The sequence below is a fragment of the Cydia pomonella genome, chromosome 3, assembly GCF_033807575.1.
Source record: "Cydia pomonella isolate Wapato2018A chromosome 3, ilCydPomo1, whole genome shotgun sequence".
In the NCBI taxonomy this organism is placed as follows: domain Eukaryota; kingdom Metazoa; phylum Arthropoda; class Insecta; order Lepidoptera; family Tortricidae; genus Cydia; species Cydia pomonella.
In genome coordinates, this window is record NC_084705.1 from 3,346,570 (window position 1) to 3,370,154 (window position 23,585).

The 23,585-nt window shown below is 36.6% G+C and overlaps 2 protein-coding genes across 3 annotated transcripts in view; both read right to left on the reverse strand.

Annotated features, from left to right (window-relative positions):
* On the reverse strand, positions 1–4,287 carry LOC133515813 (uncharacterized). Of its 2 annotated transcripts, XM_061848407.1 has the most exons (3): positions 4,143–4,287; positions 3,221–3,582; positions 1–1,652 (listed from the first exon to the last, which is right to left on the reverse strand). In XM_061848407.1, exon 3 carries the CDS (start codon positions 1,650–1,652, stop codon positions 195–197), a length of 1,458 nt encoding a protein of 485 aa, XP_061704391.1. In that variant the 5' UTR covers positions 3,221–3,582; positions 4,143–4,287; the 3' UTR covers positions 1–194. The 2 variants fall into 2 exon arrangements, with proteins under 2 accessions (XP_061704391.1, XP_061704390.1); XM_061848406.1 differs by lacking the exons at positions 3,221–3,582; positions 4,143–4,287 and adding an exon at positions 1,991–2,367.
* Positions 4,288–9,472: 5,185 nt separating this feature from the next.
* Positions 9,473–23,585, reverse strand: part of LOC133515814 (uncharacterized) — a 30,001-nt gene continuing 15,888 nt past the window's right edge. The window contains exons 2-4 of the mRNA XM_061848408.1: positions 12,891–13,170; positions 11,574–11,747; positions 9,473–11,243 (exon numbers count right to left, since the gene is read on the reverse strand). Of these exons, the coding sequence (XP_061704392.1) occupies positions 10,964–11,243; positions 11,574–11,747; positions 12,891–13,170 (734 nt within the window). The 3' untranslated portion in view covers positions 9,473–10,963. The remainder of the gene's footprint in view (positions 11,244–11,573; positions 11,748–12,890; positions 13,171–23,585) is intronic.

Below are 23,585 nucleotides of genomic sequence, written 5' to 3' on the forward strand. Positions count from 1 at the left end.
TTTTAAATAAACAACATTTTTTTTAATTCCAGGCCAAAACTTATATTTTTTTTGCTCCTTATTAGGTAAGTAATAAACCTCAGGAATGCGTGGTTGAAATCTGTCGGGCTTAATTGGCCCACGGTGTATATGTGTTGGTACATACTATAAAAACGATTTTTAATAGTTAGGTATGTAATTCATAAATTTATATATCAACGACGTCCCCAGTAATACGGATAGTAATAAGCATAGGAATACGGATAGTAATAAGCATATGAATACGGGTAATATGCTGGATAATAATAGTAGGGATATACATAGCATTCGGTACTAGTTCCATTCGCATCTTGTCTTCTAGTGCCACATCGTCCTGCGTGTACGGTGGTTTTTGTGCTAAACAGCTTCTCCAGAACCTTTGATTGAAATCTATTCCATATTTCATACAATGTTTTTTCTTGAGATCTGACTTCTGGCAAACCTGGCAATAAATAATTATTTTGGTCCTTTGAAATTGTTTCATGATTTGCCTCTTTTAACAAACTTAAAATGTTTTGTATTCTGTTTGCTATAGTATTTCCTACGGGAATTAGATTGTGGACGTATAATGATTCTTTATTCTTCGGGTAGTGATTTAGCAACTTTTCTAAGGCTACATTTCGTTCAGTTTCCAAGTTGTTTGCTGTATATTTTCCTACTTGACTTGGATTGTGTACGTTTAAAGATTCTTTATTCTTCGGATGGTGATTTAGCAATTTTTCTAAGTCTACATTTTGTTCAGTTTCCAAGTTGTTTGCTGTATATTTTCCTACTTGACTTGAATTGTGTACGTTTAAAGATTCTTTATTCTTCGGATGGTGATTTAGCAATTTTTCTAAGTCTACATTTCGTTCAGTTTCCAAGTTGTTTGCTGTATATTTTCCTACTTGACTTGAATTGTGTACGTTTAAAGATTCTTTATTCTTCGGATGGTGATTTAGCAACTTTTCTAAGGCCACATTTCGTTCAGATTCCAAGTTGTTTGCTGTATGTTTATCTGCAGGACTTAGGTTGTGTATGTATATTGATTTTTGGTTCATCGGGTAGTGATCTAGCAATTTTTCTAAGGCCACATTTCGTTCAGATTCCAAGTTGTTTGCTGTATGTTTATCTACAGGACTTAGGTTGTGTATGTATATTGATTTTTTATTCATCGGGTGGTGATCTAGCAATTTTTCTAAGGCCACATTTCTTTCAGTTTCCAAGTTTTTTGCTATATATTTTCCTACAGGACTTAGGTTATGTGAGTATATTGATTTTTTATTCATCGGGTACTGATCTAGCAACTTTTCCCAGGCCACATTTCGTACAGTTTCCAAGTTTTGCAAATTTTTCGACGGTTGCGGTTTCTCAGAGGTTATAAATGGTTTTAAATTGTTTTTTAACTTTTGTGGCGATTTGCATTTATGGAACATACTTTCCTTTAGTAAAGATTCAGAAAATAAAATTGCCTTAAAAGTATCCGAAGCGCTCTGTCGCTTCATTTGCTCCCTCGCAAGTTTTTCCGAAAGTATATCAAGCAGGGAAAGCGTGTTTTTCTTGATTCCTGTTAATTTTTGAGACGGCAGTGTACAGTCGCCGACGATAAATAAAAATGATACTATGAGAAGCTGCTTCCATAGAAGTCGTGGCATCTGAAATAAATGATTTTTAAAATTGGTAACTAATTCGTATATTTCGTATTACTCAAGTAAAAACTTGACCACTATACGCGTAGTCTTTCGGCCTGATTCGAACTTTAAGATACGTCGAAAATTCCCTAAAGATACGATATGAATTGGATATGTCAGTGTCTAAAGTTACGTTTATGCTTGAAGAAAGTTCGAAGGTGGCCGTTTTTCTTTACTGTGAAGGACTGCTTCAGTATGTGAGTTATATTGGTGGTGAAGTTCATATGTGACATGCGCCTAAGATATATTTACTAGTTACAACTGAATATTCCTAATATACCTTAAAATATCATAAAAAATACCTTTTCCTTTATAAAGATGTCTTCAGTGTTCATCAAAACTTGTCTATGCGAAAACAGACTGATATTGTGGCGTGTAAATTGGTTAAAAACACTTCAGACCAAATCATTGCTTATTAATTTTTCAAGTTGGTGTGATTACTTAATTAGTCACAGTTTTAGGATACGCTACCCTTATCTAACCTAAAATCGAGCGTGACTATAGTGTTAGCAACTGCAACTGTATTAAGGTACTATTTGAATTCAGACTACCGACTGCATTACCGATGCAAATGTCAAAATCGATGTTGGTGCGGATTCTTGACATTAACGGCAGAAATGTCGCGCTATATGACCAAAATTCAAAATTCATTTTTTTTTTTATAAATTAGGCATCTAGGGCTCTTTTACAAGTCAATACAATATTTATAGTACCATCATATAGTGACATGAAAAATACATAAGAACATTTATAAATACAACAGCCAATACCTGGGTAAACATTACATCATAATAATCTTAAAATAAATAATTACTACAATACATCAGAAATGTATAGTCTCTATGGTTAAAAATACATTGAATCTGGAGATGTAAAAGGTCCCCAATAACAGCGTACCAATACTAATAAGATTTGGAGGTGTAAAGTCTCTCCAAGTGACAAAATGAAATGAAATTTATACTAAATAAACGCTGGTGTAGTCTGGATCCGAACGGTACCTTCTTGTTGCGTCCTTACTGCTACAGCGTGGACGCAGGCGCTATCATTGTCTATTCTGGCATTGACAAATTAAACGTTTAAATCGCGACAGTAATGCGTCACCGAGCATTACTCACTGGAAACAGTGACAGTGTCCGCAATAGTAAAGCTGCAGTTTCCATCAGAATGTCACCTTTAATTTCGTACCAAATTAATATTTAAGCTTAGAATAAATTCAAAAGTGGAAATATTACTGCCTTGGGTGACACTTGAACTCACGGCCTCTGGGTCGATACTCCATACTCTGCCAACTAAGCCACCAAGACCTCAATCCATAGTCAGCGAATCTTTCCACCATATGTGTCTAGGACCCTAGCGACTTCTACCGTAAGAGCGATACACTTCTTAAACGGCTACCGGAGTTCCAAGTCATATTGGAAATTCATCAGTTACGATGTTACCCTTAATTTATTTTTAACAAGCTGAAACATCTGCGACCGATGTTATTAAGCTTAACTTTAGAATTATAAGCTAAAAATTAAATTAATATTTACCTCATATTGTTTAACCACATCTTTGCTATGTATATAATCTTATAATCTTGGATGTGTCCTTACAAATAATTCCACTCTCTTTGTTTTGGCCATCGTAAGTTGCTCAGCATATCTACCACTTCTCCCAATTCTTCCGCTTGCTCCTTATAAGGATTATGTTCCAATTCATGTTCTTTCAATGCTTTAAGCATTTTAAGGATACCACTTGGCACACTTTGCTTTCCATCGTCATTAGTTGTTTTGTTGCAAGTTGGTTGGTTCTCTGTCGTAATGAAGTTTGTGTACATATCAGGAAATATTTGACGGCTCCCGTGGGTTGCGGATAGGAAAAGTAGGAAATATGTTACGTGTGCTAAGGACATCTGGAATGTACAAAAATATTATTACATCACCTGTACGGAAAAGGGCTTTTTCTTCACTGTTAGGAGAGAACAAAATGGCTCTTTTCTGTTCTAGGCTATTTTATTGCCAGTATAAAATATCACATTATTCAATATGAAAATAGTATGCACGTAATCGATTAAAATTTCTTTATAATCGATTACGTGTACAAAAATTATTTTTACTTTGAGCGGTAACACTTGAATAATTCAATATGCTCACTTTTCTTTTTTACGACCTTAATGTAAGCCTATTTTGCTCTCTTGTGATGCAATCTCATACTCATACTCGTAATTGAATATATTTTACGTAGACTTGCATTTTTAGAATACCTAATGGAGGTCACTGACCTCAGTGATACTGATGGTTTTCGCAATATGGTGACATTTAAAAGGTAGGTAAGTACATGTATATCATTATTTAAGACGGTATTTAGGCTTAGATATTACTACCTACTTTTGATGTAGTTAAATTGTTATTCCAATTTTTTTTAAGTTTAACGATTTGTCATTATTTAAAATTATACAAGAATAGCGTTTACCTTGAAGCTCGAATTCAGTTTAGCTGGTTTCTGATAACGGTTCAATTTCAGTTTATAGCAAACATAAAACGAAATAAATGATTTAAAGGAAAGTATATTAGAAACTGTACAATTGGGTCAAAACTTTTGAGGAAACCTTTTCTGTGGACATCACAAATACAAAAGTTAGCGATTAAGATAGGTACATTTTTCGAAGACTTAAGGGTCAAGGAGGGAACAGTAGCTCGGTAGAAAAAGCCGGGTATAGTGGCTCATTCAACCTAATATCAACACGAGAAAGGCGATTTTTGGCTGACTGAGCTGAGCCACTGTTTCCACCTTGACCCTACATCATACAGTTTTAAAGAGGTAGAAGGTTTTAAGATAAGGTTAGAGTCTTAAAGTAAGGGTTGAAAATTCGTTTATTTTTGATGTCCACAGGAAAGCCTATGTGGCTAACTCATACTAAAAGTTTTTGACCTAAAATGTCACCTCGCTTGTGCATGCAGCGCACATCCTCCCGCTTCCCCAGGCCCCGAAACCACGGTTTTCGTGTTGTTTTCGTGAACTGTATGTTTACACGGGCGATGTCAACTAATTTTTAATAGACATTGGTGTCAGAATTTTGCTATGACTAGTGTAACTAATCTTTGATAATCTTTTTTTGGGTTTTGAACATTTATATCATAGGTAGATATCGTAAATTACATATTAACGCAACATAGATATTGTCGGGCAAAGTGAAATACCGCGTACTAACAAATGCAGTAAGCTCCAATTGCCTTGTACATTGTTTGAATTTCGAACTATTTCGACTTTGTCAGTGGCGCGATATTGCACTGTCGCCGACGATATCGTTTGTATCATTTCCATCAGATTAGGTCCGTTTACCAATTATTTCCGGTGTAATTTCTAGCGAATATTAATGGCATTAATAGTATAGATAACAGATTACATAATGAAATTAGAAACTTACCGTCGTTGTAGGTATGCGGGACTATTACCATTAATCGACATAGCATTGATAAGTCATGGTTTTCAATTGTTTGTTTGAATTATCTAGAAACGCCGTTTCTTATTGCGGCTGACATAACATATTTATTTACTGATTGTCGAGGGAAAAAGACTACATAAGTACGTTGATAAATTTTACTACTATCTATCTATCAGAATGTCGCATACGACCATGAAGAAGTGAAATGTAAACAGTACCTTATTATATATTTCACATCACCTATTCGGGAAAGGACTTTTTATTTCCTGCTAGGAGAAATCAGAGTGGTACTTTTCTTCCCTGCTAGGATGGATCAAAGTAGCACTTTTCTGTTCTAGGACGCTATTATTAGTTTTTTGCATACTATTGTTTTAGCTTAAATGATATTTTGAAGCATAATAATTTCCTCCCAGGTGATGTGGAAAGCAGTATGTGTCACATGGTAGCAAAATTATTTTCATCTTGAGCGTGAACACTTGAATCCGTCACAACACTTAGCATTCTATTTTCGCACCCCTCGCTACTAATGCCGTGTCCCTTGTTCAGGATTCAACGTACGCCCACGCCGTAAATATGTCATTTTGCTCACTTGTGACATAATCTATATCAATTTATATTTATCCATTTAATAAATATTTATTGTTCAAAGGAGAACGCCAATACAAAAACAAAATGAACTGATGCCATGAGGCATCTTGCTTGCAGCTCTATATCTGATGTGAAAACGCTCTTACAAGCTTCGTCTAATAGTTATTTGTGTCCCAAGGGAGGAAAAGTAGGACTTCGGCTCGGGTGTCAATTTTACACGCGGTATGGAATGTCTTACTTTTATTACGCGGCTACGATTCCTCCCGTGGTGCGCATACCATTTTTCTGCCCGGAATGCGGCAACTTCGTTTAGCGCAGCGGGAGCAAAGTTGACGCTTTCCGCCCGGAGGGCAGAAAAAGAAATTTATTCCCAAATTAAGGGTTTCTTTGAGAGAAAAATAATCGGGTTATTCAAGAACAAAGTTTTTATTTACAGATTTTTAGTGCTCCGTGCAAAACGTTGTTACCCTGACTAGTTATCGGATCACTTCTTAGATGATGTTTAGATTACTTTTACTTACTGCCAAACGCTTGACGTTGCGAGAACGTGGAGTAAAACCAGTAAATAGAACATATATCTTATAAAAGCCTTATATTAGATCCATAACTTATTTCTTATATTAAATCGGTTTGTTAGCTAAGCGTTTCTTGTATAATGTCACATCACACAACTCGTGGGACTTAAGACCTATAATTGAATGAATAATGCACCCGACAATCGAGAGATAGTTTAACGACAAGCACCACTGGAGCATGGGATAATCGTCCTTACGCAATGTCTTCGTAATGCATAACATAACTTTGAAAGTGATGCGATATAATCTTTGCTAATGAAAGTCACTCAATGAGTAAAATGAATTAGTAAGTCAACAAAGTAAGTCTGTTAATTGTTACTAATAATAATAAACATAGTAATCTTTGTTTATTTTTTTTTGTTGTTTGCTTTTAACATTGCCTGCGTTAACCTATTAAGGCAAATCAGCATGGCTACCACGAGTTTGACACTGAAAAATTCGCTAAAGTTTGCGTAATTGGTTATTGTCACATGTATAATAACTTATAAATTATTGTTTTTTAAATAGGTTTTATTACTAATAATTTGCGATACCCTACCAGGGTCCATGTGCCTATATGTTACCATGTAATATAAATTTGTACATTGGATGCAAATAAAGATCTCTATCTCTATCTGTAATTATTTACTTTATCTGGCTCGCACTAATATGCCAGTAAGTTACGCACACGCCATCGAATATGTCAGTGTTAGCTCAGTATCAAGCTCATGGTATCCATGCGGTGTCTTTTTTCGAATTTTCAAAACGATTAGCCAGTATAAAATGTACATATATGAAAAACGGGCTCCTGGGGCAATAGTACATTGTGCAACGAGGGGGGTAAGTGAAATTTTGGATACGAGGGTGGTAATTGACTTGATTGAATTGGTAAAAGACCCGAGTTTGCAATATTCTTACCCCCGGAGTTACACACAATGTTTTTCATCAAACTTGCGAAGAAAAAACTAAATTTTAAGCGAAATAATTCTTAAATACGGTGACATATCAAACATTCGTCCGCCATTTTGGAATTTTTTGAGAGGTTAAGCATCGAAGGCACAGACCTATTCGGCATTCAGCCACAGTTGAAAATTAAATAAAAATATTTTAAGCGGCTGTTTAAAATTATTTAATTTATAATTTTAAACATAAACAAAAATATTATATTATAAATGTCAGTATTTTAAAAGTAAAACTCATTTATGCTACAGTCCCTCAGTACACGTGCATGAAATAAGATCTTTTTCGAGCAAGCGTGATGAAAAGTTTATTTTTCAATTTAAAATGTTCTTCATCGTGGTCTTTATAATTCCTCTAGCATGAAACCGTAAAAGTAGTCTCCCTTTTTTAATCTGACTTGTGATATATAGGTGTGTAATTTAATTCGATTTTTTTGTGCCACTTCGTACCTGGCCACAATTACTATAATAGGAGGATTATGAGATGCCTCAAGGCTAACACATCGATAGTTACGGATTCCTCTTGATTGTTCAAAATCTAATGAGAAAGTTGCATTTTATCCACTTGTGTGGCTAAGTAATCAAATGCAAATTTTGAGTTGTATCCTTATGTTAGCTGGTAAAATTGACTTTTAAATGATGATTTTGAATGATAAAGATTTAATAACGTTAATTTTGAATTTACTCGGTTTGATTTTGTTTGATATTTTACAGTTAGTATTTTCCTCGCGTTGGTGTGGTGAACATGTTTGTGTTTCACTCGGAGGCAAAGTTTGTTTAACCATCGTGCTTTGAAACCCTCGCAACGCTCATGATTCCACTTCTCGAACCACTCGCTACGCTCATGGTTCAGTTTTGGATTTTTTTGCTAGCTCGGGTATCAATGCACGAGCGGTTAAACAAAAACTTTGCCTTGTAAAACAAATAAATACCTATTAGAAGCCAACGTTCCAAAAATATATATTCACACGACCTTATTGTCAGTGTCTTAGAAGCGTGTATAATGAGATTGTTAACCAAGGGTGGAAAGTGAACTACTTTTTACCCGAGCTAAATAATACTCTACTAACTGATGAGAAAGATGCATATATGGCTGTTAGCCGTTGCTTAAAGTACAAATTAAAAAAAATACTTTCCACCCTAGGATGGGAAATGCAATTTTCCACCCGGCTATCGGCCTATGAAAGGTGAACTTCCCGCATAGGAGATATGAAAAGATATTATTGGAAAGGTGACTTATAAAGATGTTTGTTTTGTGAACTCGACTGTACAGTCGCCATCAAATATACCACGCCTCTATTGTTAAGGCGTTAAAGTGCTTGTTCACATATTTGTGAACACCCTGCCCGCTCCGATATACCTGATGGTGAATGTACATACGTTATTACAAAAGTAAAGGGTTCATGGATAACCATTAACCCACAATACCATTGTTTTTCCGTACAATAGATGTAGTCCAGATGCAAGATGGTGATCAGTCGTGCGTTCAGAGAAAAGTTATTTAGCGAAACATTTAGGCCGATTGCGGGTTAAGATTACCAGTACCACAAACACAAAAAAAATGCGTGTGGTCGACATTTTCGTAATGTCAATCTTGTTTACCAAATATTATAATTATATTATTATTGTAAGCAGTGATTAGGTTTTGGGTTTTTAATGTTGTCAAAGTGAATTCTAGAGTTTTATTCATTGAAGGAGCTGACTGAGTGGATTCAATCCGGAGGTTGCGGGTTCAAATCCTGCACCAATGAGTTTTGCGGAACTAATGTACGGAATATCATTTGATATTTACCACTAGCTTTTCGGTGAGGGAAAACTTCGTGCGGAAATCTGCATACTTCTGCGAAGAAATTCACAGGTGTATGCGTAGTCCCAAACACCATTGCCCCAAGCCTTCCCGCGTACGAGAGGCCTGTACCTAGCAGTGGGTCGTATATAGGCTGAATTATTTTCATATTATATATACTTAGGTATGAAAACGTAAGATTGTGCACCCGTTACTTTACAATCTAACGAAAAAGCTTGTGATACTTAACTTGAGTACTTACGTATTGTTTCTAGGTGATTGGCGTAAGCATTTTTTACTGCCAAGTCAGGAAAGGCCTTAGGAAGTAGATACCTAGGTTGGACAGAATAAAACAAAGTAGGTGGTTATGGTTATAATCGTTTATCTTTTTATTTATTTACAATATTAATTTATCTTCAAAAACGAATTATGCACATGAATGCATACGTCCTGTGTTCCTCTTTTTATTAGGCAATTCATTACTTGTTTAGAATATCTAGAACGATGATTGTGCACATTAAACTAATAATTTAGTTTTGTTTTGCTAGTAGATTAGGTTATTATGTACTAGATTACAGTAGTTCTATAAGTATAAACTCAAACCATATTATGGCTCCTCTACACGATGGTCCAGCGCTGGACCAGCAAGATGGCCATGCGATGGTTGAGAGTACGCAGTGTGGAATGGGCCACATGTATATGCGTACGCACTATCGCTGGCCCACTACCTTTGATGTTTGGACGAAAATCCGACACCGTGGCCATTCCATCGCAATTCCGCCGCGCCAAAAGCCATCCGACACCACTACCCTCTCTACACGCTGGCCCATCTTAGTGTGCCAGTATGATGGCCTATCATGTAGAGGAGCCATTGGGGTACTATTAGTACATATAAGTCAATGATTGACACTTAAAAATATCTTCACTAAAGAGTGAAGGTTTATGTGCACATTTGCTTAGTTTATTTCTAGTATATACAAGTACCTATATTTTATGACCCAGGACTAGACTAATACTTTTTTACAACAGTATTCATACCTTATGTGAGAAATTCCGAGATTATTTTTACTTTAAAAATTTCCTTCGATGGATCTATTTTATGTTGATACTACTCTGATCTGAGATGTCAGAAAGCACGATTCGTATAAGTTATACACAACACGGACCCTATGAGCATATACCTATAGCTACATACATTCAGCAGTAATGGTAATTATGCTGCCGAGATGTTCAAAATGATCTTTACACGTTCGTGTATGTATATGCATATTGATAATTTTAAACACTTCTCCCGCTTATAGCAATTTCCTATATTTGACAATGTGCTTCTAAATGTTATCACACATCACAGATATTTATTTCTACTAGAATACGTCTACGCTAAGTTGCACCTCAATTTTGATATCATATATGGCGCGGCCATACATTGTCACTGTGACGAGTGCGAAATCGGTGCAATGCAAACTTAGTAGGTATAGACGGAGTCTAATCCTTCTTAGGGTTCCGTACCCAAATGTACGGTCCATCTGGCTGTCTGTTCGTCTGTCACCAGGCTGTATCTCATGAACAGTGATAGCTTAGACAGTTGAAATTTTTCACAGATGATGTATTTCTGTTGCTGCTATAACAACAAATACTAAAAAGTACGAAACCCTCGGTGGGCGAGTCCGACTCGCACTTTTCCGGTTTTTCTGTAAATTTTTTCTAGATTTTTTAACATCACTATCCCACAATGACGGGGCGTCCATAAAATTCGCCTTCAACCCATCTTGAGCATTGTCATATAATGATATTAAGTTTATTTTGCAGGTCTATAACAGAAAATAAATCTTATATGGTTCATTTCCCACTGTTATTTGACGCTCCGCTATTGCTATATAAATTATCTAGTATCTATGCCGTTTAAAATAGTCAGCAGCAACATAGTGTAAACATTCTGCTATTGCTTCTGCTCGCTACCTTCATCTGAACATCAGCAAATTCTGCAAAAGCCTTAAAGGAGAAGACCTGCACAGCGCCCGCCTCCTCGGACAAGGATACCTTCTAATACACATGGCAAACTGCCGATCACATTCGCACGACCTCGCAGCGCAGCCGTTAATGAACTGGTGTTGGGTCTTGTAGTTCTCCAGCGCGCAAAGAGGCTCGCCGTGGTAGCACTTCCAGTAGTAAGGCTGGAAGTAGACCGTGAAGAAAGGGCAGTAGATGTTCTCGTAGCAGCGGTCATGCATTCTGCAGCAGCTGTGGAAAAAGGAATGGTTTAAGGATGGGATTTGGAAAAGGGAAATTATTTTGGAGTGTATTATATTGCGAGCTTGTAAGTAGATAGATGTGCATAGAGTGAATGTCTTGACGATCGAGAAATAGTCACTTCACCTTATAAAACATAGTCCCTCACCACGTCTGTCTGTTTGTATGTTCCCTATAAGCTTAAAAAGTAGTGAACCTACACTACACCTATCAATAGAGTGATTCTTGAGGAAGGTTTAGATGTATAATTTGTTAAGATTGTGTGTAACCCGTGAGTAACCGAGTGAGGGGGGGGGGTCGCTAGTATTGTATAGAAGTTACTTGTCAATCCCATCCGTAGGCCTCCCCTCCCCGAGGAATCCGCAGTAGCACCCATATCCTTTGTAAGATAGTGGATCGCAGCCCGTCGCGCAGTACATCATGTTGGCCAGATGCACCACTCCGCGCTTCCCGCGATTTTCGCCTTTGCTGACGAATGGCTGGGGTTCGACATGTCTGTGAAGTAAAAGTGAAATTAGCTTATTTATTACTGTATAAAACTAAGTTTTTCTTTCAATTTCGCGCAAACTTATATTCGAAAATAGATAGACGCGCACATATTTATGTAGTGATAGTGAGTAATGACTTAGTAAGAAGTAATTGTTTTTTTGATGAAAATCATACCTTCTTAAGATAAAGCGTTGCAGTATCGTAAGTGTTACTAGACTATGACGTTTTTTTTATGATATAGCAGGCAAACAAGCAGACGGATCGCCTGATGGTAATCGATTACTGCCGCACATGGACACCCGCGGCATGGGGTTGCTTCTGATTTTGCAGCTATTTAATTATCAATGACACAAGCGTTATCGGTTGACCTTCTTTAACGCAACATCATTACCTACTACGTTAATAATGTTGTTACATATTTTATGCCTTATTAACTACTAATGTGACTCAGTTTACATGAAGGAATTCCGCATTCTTGTGTTTTATGCTTAAACGGGTTTTGTTGTATTCACTGTTCTCGGTAAATAGTACCTATACCTCTGTCGTGTTGTTTGTTTATCTTCATAATAAGATTGGCGATTACATAAGTTTATTAATTGGGTATAGTTACTGTATACGAACTTGAAAGCAATTTGTGTAACTACTTGCTACAACTACAACGTGTTTTTTTTTCTATTCATTAATATCTAGGCACCTAAATCCTAAGTGTTGGTAGTCTAACGGTAAGGTGAGCGATTTTCAAATCACTGGTTGTAGGTTCGAATCCTAGTGAGCCTCGTGGAACTTTACGGAGAAGAAAATAATCGTGAAAACACCGGACCATTGAGACCTAAGATCTTTTGGAAATGTGAGATGACAACTGTTCTTAATTCTTCTTTTTTCTCGGGATCAGGTTGCCAACCCGACATTAGGTTCCAGTAGCAAAGCCAAGACAACGCTATACATTAGGTTATAACTCCCTTCAAAAAATCCTCTTTAGGCACAGAAGTCTCTGGCAAACCCGACCAGCAGCTGATCCTTCTTCCGACTACCTCTAAACTCCTCATACTCTAACTCATTATCTTTGTTATCTAAATACGATTTTAATACTAGACGGGCCCAAAGGCTAGCAAAATGTCGGAATAGAATAAGAAAGATGATAATACATACCTGACTCCCTTCAAATAAACTTCCTCAGGCACAGAAGTCCTAAACGGGTCTCTGGCAAACCCGACCAACAGCTGATGCTTGCTTTGACTACTAACAAACTCCTCATACTCTAATTCGTTATCTTTGGTATCTAAGTAAGTGTCTCTATCACTAGAACTAAAGGGCCTGGGGGCCGTGTTAGTATGATTGTAGTTTGGTAAGGTGAATGGCCGCGGCTGGTGGTGTATTTGGACGTAGTCTGTGTTGTTGTAGATTGAGTCGTAGGAGAGTCGGGACCAATCTGGAACGATGAAATGTATTGTTATTATTATATTATATAACACTCTTAGGACACATCGTAAGTCTATAGCAAGTTCAGTTAGGTGTTTCTTGACTAAGCAACTAGATAGTTTTGGTATTTTAAATAATCCTGAATTGGCTTTGTAGATTAGTTTATTACGTGGGCGGCGGTGCCAGCTGATGGCCTAAGGTAGGCAGTTGCTATGGACGATTTCGGAGGGGAGGGGGAGGGGCATACATTTAGCTACAACATTTATTCTCTGAGAGGGGCCTTATCCTACCTATCTTTAGCACCTTGTACCGGACAAATGGTCGTCGGGCCAATATAGCAAGTATGCAGATATTAAAAGTACTTAATACTAACACTACATTATCTCATATATTTTATTTATATATGATAAAATAAGTAAGGACTGGCGGCTCCGACTGAGGATCTAAGGAGGAGTTTTGGCCGGAGAGTGTCAAGTTCCGGCGGTTCCGCGGCCGGCTCCCTGATACTGCGGGGTTGCGAACTGCATCGCAGCCATAATTGTGTGTTTTTAGTTTTAAGATATATTTTATAATAATACGTTTGCTAGTTTTAAGGCCTAATAGTTGCCTGACAATAAAGATTTTCATTCATTCATCCATTGTTCACTTCACCTACTTAAAAATACATGCCTACGAATTCAACAATCAATGATAAAGACATTGCCCTCATTCCCACTTAAGAAGCCGCCATTAAATTCGACTATTATACTATTAGCTATTACATAAACATTGAAACCATGGGACCGGACCGGATTAGCCTACTCCCATGCATTTTCATACTTCGTTGGGTTTCCATTCAGACGCGTAACCTATTATACAACCATTGTGCATTCAATTGCCTCATAGAAAAACGACAAAACCGCAAACTAATACGAACATAGGACCTAGATCTTAAACCCAGTGGTACAAAGTCGGAAATGCCGTGGACATGGATAAAATGGACATAAGTCTTTTAGATTTGGATGGTGCGTGGATGCGCATGCATTGTTTTGGAGATGTAGTGCATGAAAAGTGGTGATTTTTCAATGGTTAGTAGGTGAATTTGATATGGAAACTGTTGTAATCTGCGATTAACATTATACGAGAGATGATAGTTGTACATACGTTTTTATTATTGTAGTCATTTGCTTTTCGTAGGACGTTGTTTTCAGAATAAGTGTTTAGAAACACTGACAGCAGGCATATTAATAAATGTGAAAAATTAAGTAGTTTATTTACCATCTAAGATAAGGTAAAATAATTAAACATATCGTTTTTATATTTAGGAGAACTCATCGTTGTGGCCCAAAAAAACCTAATTTTCTCCGATCACTTTCGAACGAATGATCACAAATTATTAGTTTGTTTGTACGTTTATGCTTGACTTATCCAAAATAACTAAATACTTTAATTTATTGACCGAGCATTAGCGAATGTCTTCGTTTCAGCTTGGGCAAAAATACTTTCGTACGTCCGGATATTCTCCTCAAACGATATTCTTCGCAACCAATTTTCCTAAAAAAATTGAGCATATTCAATAATTAAATAGATTTTTTTGTTGTTTCACTTTCCGTATTTTTTCCAAAATGTCGGAGCCAAACATTGAAAATCCAGTTCTAAGGTCCCTGACGTAAGTGAGCCACTAGTTTAAATCATTTTCATTTGAAACAGTAACATTTCAAAAGATTCAACCATAAAATATTACCTTCCCTATTGATTTCAAATTTAACGGGCAATGTTTTGTATGGTGGTTCTGTAGGCATTATTGTATTGAAAACCATACCATAATATACATGATTAAGCAATAATTTAATCTTCCCAATTATCACATCATTAATATTGCCGCGATAATAGACAATAACCAACTAAACGCAAATACAAAATCATTACCCCGTTTAATGTTGGCAAACAATGATTTCAGTGTAATCTCGGCGAATTAACGTCATTACTAATTCATAAGCTAATATAATAGGTTATTAAATAACTACGCAGTTTCGCTAAATGATATCGTCACAGGAGTCAAGCTTAATACCCTCCTAAGTGACCTAAAGTCCCAGAATCTCTGGAAGGTAGTGGCAAGGAACAAAATCTCCATATGCCAAAACGTGTCCGACAAAAGACCATAAATAGGTGGCGCTACAATACCTAGAATACTTGAGAAAAACCCGACTGCACACTAAAAAAGAGAAAAACAAGTCTCACAAGAATATTGTTTTTGATGGTCTGATGGTGAGTATCGCAGGCGGGGACACCGCGGTTTTTTTATAGTATTTTTTATTATTATTTGTAACTTAGTTACCCCCAAAATAACCATCCTATAACACTCCCGTGATCAAGACGAATCTACCGATACCTCATACATCAAAATCCATCAAGCCGTTTAGGCTACAGGAGGTCACAAAGAAACAGACATGCATACATACATACATACCCTCTTCCCTTTGGCAGTCGGATAAAAAATCTAATCATAGACAGCGCACTTCACTCCGTCAATAACGCCTAGGTTCTTAGCTACTCTAGCGCTACTCTGGAGAGATTTGGAACTAATATTTATAGCTGACAGCTGGACACTTTTGCAACAATTCTGCCTAAGGAGTTTCTGTTCCTTGCCTCTACCTTCCATACCAGTATCGTTAGTTTCGTTTTTGAATTTGGAACCAACTTAAAATTGCTCTGGGACTCTGGATGATATTTTTAATATGGGCCACACTAGCGGCTTTTGGCGTCGCTGCGCAGTTGAGCCAACGTTGCGTCGAGCAGCAGTTGACTAGACGCCGACGCTCGAGAGACGCTAGTGTGGGGCGGTTCTGTAAGTGTATCTGGCCGTCACATAGGAGCATGTACTCATTGATTATAATCGCTCAAAGAAGTTTGTCAGTAGAAAAAGGCGCAAAAATCTCATATTCTCTCAATTTGCCGCTTTTTTCTATTGACGGAAATAGCTTGACAGACTAAAGTGTTTAGCGAGTTTATATATCCTCAAATATTAGTACTGTAACTTACGTTAGGCATGGTTAGGTTATTATTGTTACTGAGAATTTAAATCAATCAATTTTTTTACGATTATCAGTCATGTAAATTGCAGGTTGCGTGATTCTTATAATTATTGTATAATAAGGTTAAAAAATCCTTCGTATAAAATTGACCCGGTTTGTAACTCGATAAATTATCGAATTCATTAAACACGTACATAAAATTAATAATATCCAATCATTAATTACTGTTCTTTATAATTATTTATTTGACACATATGTACGTCCACAGATCTTATATAAACAGTGTGTTGTTGTCCTAAAGCACCCCAGAGGTGCAAAGGGCCTTCACAAGCTCGCGCCACGCCTTCCTATCTTCAGCTCGTCTTCTGGCCTCGCTCCAGCTCAACCCGACCGCTCGTAACTGTCTTAGCACGGACCGTTGCCAAGAGTGTACAGGACAGGACGCCCGGAGCCACGGCTTCCGTCCGGCGGTTTCCACGCGAAAGCTATGGTAGCATTATTTTTTTTAAACTACCTTTTTTTTTTTGGTTGTAGCCCAATAGTGCAGGGTATCTAATTTTTGATGAAGTAAATACTTATATTCGAAAAAAATCGCTCTGAACGAAAAAAAAAATGTGTCTCCCCGCTCTAACTTTTGAACCATGGCTCCAAAAAAATCATAAAACAAAAACTTATAAATACTTTAAATGAAAACTATATAACTATATGCTTCATGGCATTAAGTTCGCCTTTTGTACATTAAGTTTTTCTTTTGTGCAATAAAGTTTTAAATAAATAAAACTATAGCGACCATGATCGGTCCTGCCGTTTTTAGGGTTCCGTAGCCAAATGGCAAAAAACGGAACCCTTATAGATTCGTCATGTCCGTCTGTCTGTCCGTTTATGTCACAGCCACTTTTTCCGAAACTATAAGAGCTATACTGTTCAAACTTGGTAAGTAAATGTATTCTATGAACCGCATTAAGATTTTTACACAAAAAAAAAAAAAAAATTGGGGGTTCCCCATACTTAGACCTGAAACTCAAAAAATCTTTTTTCATCAAACCCATACGTGTGGGGTATCTATGGATAGGTCTTCAAAAATGATATTGAGGTTTCTTTTTTTCTAAACTGATTAGTTTGCGCGAGAGACACTTCCAAAGTGGAAAAAGGTGTGTCCCCCCCTGTAACTTCTAAAATAACAGAATGAAAAAATCAAAAAAATATATATGATATACATTACCATGCAAAATTCCACCGAAAATTGGTTTGAACGAGATCTAGTAACTAGTTTTTTTTAATACGTCATAAATGGTACGGAACCTTTCATGGGCGAGTCCGACTCGCACTTGGCCGCTTTTTTTGAGTTATTGCAAAAAGTCTTCTCTTCTTAGTAAAAAGACGTGCGAAGCGCTGCGAAGATACTCACCCACATGCTTGTAATGTACACATGATACTTATTAATAGCTCCCGTTTAGCTTATTTTGACATAATGGTAACTACGGAACCCGACATTGAGCATGATCCGACATACCTCTTAACCGATTTTATAATTATAAAGGTTAGGTAGTTGTTTTAACGAAGAGAGCTAAAATCTCGTGACGCAAACACATAATAATTAATCAATCTACGTAATCCAGGAGTTGAACAACCATCAGCAAAATTGCGATAATTACTAGGTAGAGGTAAGTTCACTTTACAGTCTATTGTTTCTTGTACGAGTATAGCGTGAGCCATCAAAACATGATTCGACATAATTTGACACGTTTTGCAATAGTATAATATCTGGAAACTGTTATCTCAAATTAATATAATGTTTTGAGGTGACGGACGTCGGGCTGCTGGCCTATAATTGTTTCGATATTTGCCGTTTCAGAAAGTATTGTGGTTTATTTGATGAATGTATTTTATGCATGTGTAAAGCGGACTGGACGCAAGCGGCGCGGGGCGCGGGGCGGCGAGCGGCAAATCAAGGCCATTCATACATTGCGCTCGACCAATGTACGAACGGGCTTTATTCGTCGCTCGCTGTGCCGCCCGTCGCTTGCGTCCAGTCCGCGGCCTATAGTCCTAGATGAAACTGAAAAAGTTATGCCAGGTTTTAGAATTTTGCATAATCTTATCATTTTAATCAATTTATTTATTTCTTACTTTTGTCTATTATACCCGGGGGAAGAGAAACGGACTATGCTGCTTTTCATTATTTTCTGTTTTTCTTTCCCCACCTAATTTTTCCCTGTCTAACTATAAATATAATCATACGTACCTACATAGGTACGTATGATTATATCTATAGACATGAGAGGCATTTTAGTGCTTCGAACTAAAATGTTAATCTTGCAAAATAAATGTGGTGAACCTAACGTAACTTTAAAAAAGAAAATAAATAATGCAATTCAGGTCATTGACCCCACGCGACCGTGATTGAACTTTGTTTAAGTTTGGATTTGCTGCGAACGTCGAAAATTGCGGATTGCTGCAACGCACGCGGAGCATACAGTTTGAATAAAAGCAAAATTGGCAGTATTTTATTCTAGCTTAATTAGTCTGAGAAAAAAACGTGTTTCTAATTTAATACCCAATTTTCATGATGGCACGACAAAGTTGCAGTTTGAGAATCCAGTTACCACAAAATATAATGACGCCTTATAGAGTGCCACGCCAGTGCTATTTACTTACTCGGATTTTCTTAGACTTTCCTTCTCTTTTACAATTCTGTGTTGGCCATTATTGGTGTCTCGCTCTAAAAGGTAGGTTGAGTACGAGGCCAATAATTGCTGGCCATTTATTGTAGTAAAAGCCTATCCACAAGCCCATTTTCATGTTCAGGCGTGTAACTTTTAAATTTGGGGTGGTTCCATTTTATCAAAGGTCAGACTTCATAGAGTAGTCGTATATGTAAAATCTGTAACTAGTGTCTATTTTGAATATAAGCTATCCACATACTTCGTATCGCGGCCAATTTGAGGCACCCAAATTTAAACCATCTTTTGTAGTGATAAAAATCTTGCAAATCATTCTTTCATAATCCTCCATAATATCAACCAACCACTTTCTACAGTACCTTTTGGAAGATTATATCAGTTCACTAAGAATCGAAGCGTTTTAATTATGTCGTCGTGATTCTGATCTGCACGGTGGCTATATCAATTCTATTCCAAAATCATACCCTAAAACTTCGATATCTGAACAAGCAAAATTTAGGTATTAAAAAAAAAAAAACCAAATATCTAAACGTATAATCCTCTATATTGTTGCCCCCCAACATTAATGTCATTTTTAATTCGACGTATCACATGATTAATAATAGGATAGGCGAGTAAATAAATAGAACTGTAATAATATGTAGGTGTACTAGGTAAGTAGAACCGCAGAATTTATATAAAGTTACAATACTGCTACATAAACTGCGGAAATTGTGCAAGGATGCCCATTCAGATTCGATTTGGCGATCTCGTACAAATGTCAAGGTGGCGAGCCGGACTTACGGTCGCGATTTTAATGTAATTAATTGAGTTAATGTAGGCTTCTCAGAATTTATAAGTTCGGTTTATTTTTCAATTGATCCTTTCTAGATCTGAGTGAACTTACCTGTTTATAGATTGACTTGATTGGTGTGGGCTTCGTCTTTTTTTATATAGCTCGACGGTAGCAGACAATACGGCCCGCCTGATGGTAAGAAGTCACCGTGTCACCCTCCAGAAGACGTCGGAAATTCCAGAGGTGTTACATGCGGCTTACTGACCGTTTAACAATATGTACACTCCTTTTTGGAAGAACCTCAAACTGTAGTTTGGTTAAAATAATATCCGAGTTAGTACAACTAATCAAAAAGTTTATTTTGTTTCACATTCACATTGTAAATTCAAAGTGATAAAACGACATGTTAAAGCTTAATTAAAACTTGTTAAAGCAAATTAATTTTATTAACACATGAATTAACTCCAAACAGTTTCATAATTATTAAACATTTCACATAACATGGCGAATTATTGCAATATTAGATTTGCAAATCAGTCCAATAATATGTAAGAGCTTTGATAAAATTGTGACCTGTTAAATAAGTTATATAATCGATTGAAATCCGTGAATATCTTTAATAGTATTCATTATTTAATTTTGTAACTGTTTCATAGCATCATTTATGACTGTTATTTGTTTTTCATCACACATGCTCGAAAAAGATCTTATTTCATGCAGGTGTGCTGAAGGACAAAGGCCTATTTTGTTCCCGTGGGAGTTAAAGATTGTGAAAAAAAAAAGCTATAACTCCCTAGGGAGTTATAGATTTTTTCTTTAATTATGTCATTTATTCATACAAACCAAGTAGCATAAATGAGTTTTACTTTTAAAATACTGACGTTTATAAATTAATATTTTTGTTTAAGTATGTTTAATTTGATTAATTTAACAGCCGTTTAATAGTACATTACGATACAAGTGTGAAAAATAGGAAATTCGAAATGAGTGGCGATAAATTAAAACACGACCGAAGGGAGTGTTTTAGATCGACACGAGTTGCGAATTACCTATTCGCACATGTATCGTACAACGTTTTATAGTACATATGGCCCTATAAATGTTCGACACAGTAACGTACTAATATGCAAATTTTCGCACTAGTGCGGTAAAGTAGCACCATATGTACTGTAAAATATTTTTACATAATTTTCAATCGTGGCTGAATGCCGAATAGGTCTGTGCCTTCGATGCCTCACCTGCCAAGAAATTACACAAACGAACGAAACGGACGAATGTTTGATATGTCACCGTATTTAAGAATTATTTTGCTTAAAATTTAGTTTTTTCTTCGCAAGTGTGATGAAAAACATTGTGTGTAACTCCGGAGGTAAGAAAATCGTATCCGAAATTTCACTTACCCCACTCGTTGCACAATGTACTATTATGTCCATCCGGCCTTTGTTAATATTATTTAATATCTTTGATCATTTTCATGATGATATTAAAACAGAAAAAGAATAAGTAAGGGAAGGAAGTGCATGTATTTCGATGCACAAAGAAAACAAGGTCAAGGTTAAGGCTCAAGAATGCCCGGTCTGGCCTAGTGGATATATAGTGACCCTGCCTATGAAGCCGATGGTCCCGGGTTCGAATCCCAGTAAGGGCATTTATTTAAGTCATGAACACAGATATTTGTTCCTGAGCCATGAGTGTTTTCTATGTATATAAGTATGTATTTATCTACATACGTATGTATATCGTCGCGTAGTACCCATAGTACAGGCTTTGTTTAGTTTGAGCCTATGTCATTGATTTGTGTATATTGTTCCCAAATATTTTTATTTATTTATTTAAGGTATCTACTTACTAATTGCTACGTTCCACAACTTTTTTTAAGTTAGCAGGGTGAAAACGGGGTTGGAATATTTTTTAAAGACAATGCGTACGGCCCTACAGGCTAGTATGTAAGTAGTATGTACAAGTATAGTATGTAATAATTGTAGTATTCATTTCAGTCTTCTTTTCCGCATTTTTTTTAAACTAGTTTTCGCCAATATGGAAATATGCGAGATCTGGCCTTATATAGCTCGTCTTGAAAAATCACCAGCGTGGGAAGTTCCTCTTAATACACAAAAACGATATTAAGAATCGTTTAACCCATCTACAATAATTGGCTGAATGCCCTTCGCAACCCGGGCCCAGCTGCAAGAAAAAACAAATTACAAAACTACTTTTCACACACTGGCCGTAAAATCGAGATTATGTTTTATGGCATCACACTTTTAAAAATCGAACTAGCAATTTGGAATAGTAGCTTTCGCAAGCGCGTAACATGCAATTTCATCAATTGGAATATGAAACTTATGCGTTTGTTTACAACGTTGACATTGTAATGGTATGATTGATTGAAATGTGTCATGAAGTTCAGAATCGAACCTTTTCAAGCTTTGCGCTTTTATTGCTGGCCGGCAATAATAAGTTTGGGTTAATTGCAAGATATTCGGGTTGCGATGAAGCAATGGATTTCGTATTGATGATTCAGAGTTTTATTGAATTAAAGTCATCAAATTTAACTGCCATTATCATTCGAATTATTCGAATAGGTTAATAACTTGCTGCAATGCCGCTACGAAAATTAAATACATCCGTACTAATATGACACCATTTATAAATACGAAAGTAATAATAACAACTGTCTTCTGTTTATTACATTTTCACGCATAAACCATTGAACCGATTTAGATGAAATTTAGTATTGAGATAGTTTGAGTACCAATACTTTTATAGATTTTATCAATCATCCTCATCATCCCACTCAGACGAAGTAGCGGACAGAAGCATGTGCGTCTATAATAACTGCTGGACCCGTAACCCTCACTTTCTAACACTTAATTACAGGGGTTTCCAACTACATTTTTGCTTGCTTGAGGTCGCGACCTACCGGTTGAAATCTCCTGACTTAGCAGATCACAAACCAGAAACGTTGGAAAGTAAGCGTGATGTTTTAACTGATCTGGGGGCAACGCTAAACGAATAGAAAAAAAATCTGGGTGCTTAGCCAAGGTAACAATCGCTTAAGCTCCGACAACGAAACGCTTTGTGCAAGCTTTGTGTCTCTCTATCACTCTTTAGTGCGACAGTGACATCTGCGTTTCGTTCGATACGGACCGTAAACGATTAGCATGTTGGCCACGCAGGCTAGATTACAGATGCTATGAAAAGTCATGTGACTATTTACATACATTACTTAAGTTTCTATTGGCGATTGGCATCTACATGTATTTATTTTGATTACAAAGAACTTGTTAATGTATTTATTTTGATTATGAAGAATAAAAACTATAACTAAACTAAAACTCAAATATGACTAAATTAAACCTAAAATAAAACTGTCACTTTGGCTAGGGCGCCTGAACACATATTTTTTTTATAGTAAAATAAGAATTAAGCGTTTGCATATAATTTTTACCGCATCAAACACTCAGCTGATTCTGTTGATGATCGTACAAATACGTATGAGTTCGATGCGAGAGGTCAATGCTGTTATAAATATAATGTCTACGGCTATGTTTAAGCTAACGTAAGAGTACAAACACAATGAAATCATGTTGGTGTTACCGACCTTCAATCTGATAGATTTAGCACATACTAATGTCACGACATTTAGACGATTCGCGAAATAGTATCTCAATCGCGTCCAGCTCAATGATTGCGATATGCACCTTTCTTGTAACTTGATTGATACTCATTTGATACTTCTGTTTGAAATCTCTAAAGTCTACGGGATCCCAGAGTGCACAAGTTTTTTTGCAAACATCGCGCAGCGTCTGATTGACGTAACTGGTGACCGAAGAACGTATCAGTATTGCGATACAACGTGGTCGACGCCGCCAGCATCCTTGTATAATGATTTAAGCTAGCTATCCATTATGTATACCTACCGTTATTGTAAATAAAATATGTTTTTGAA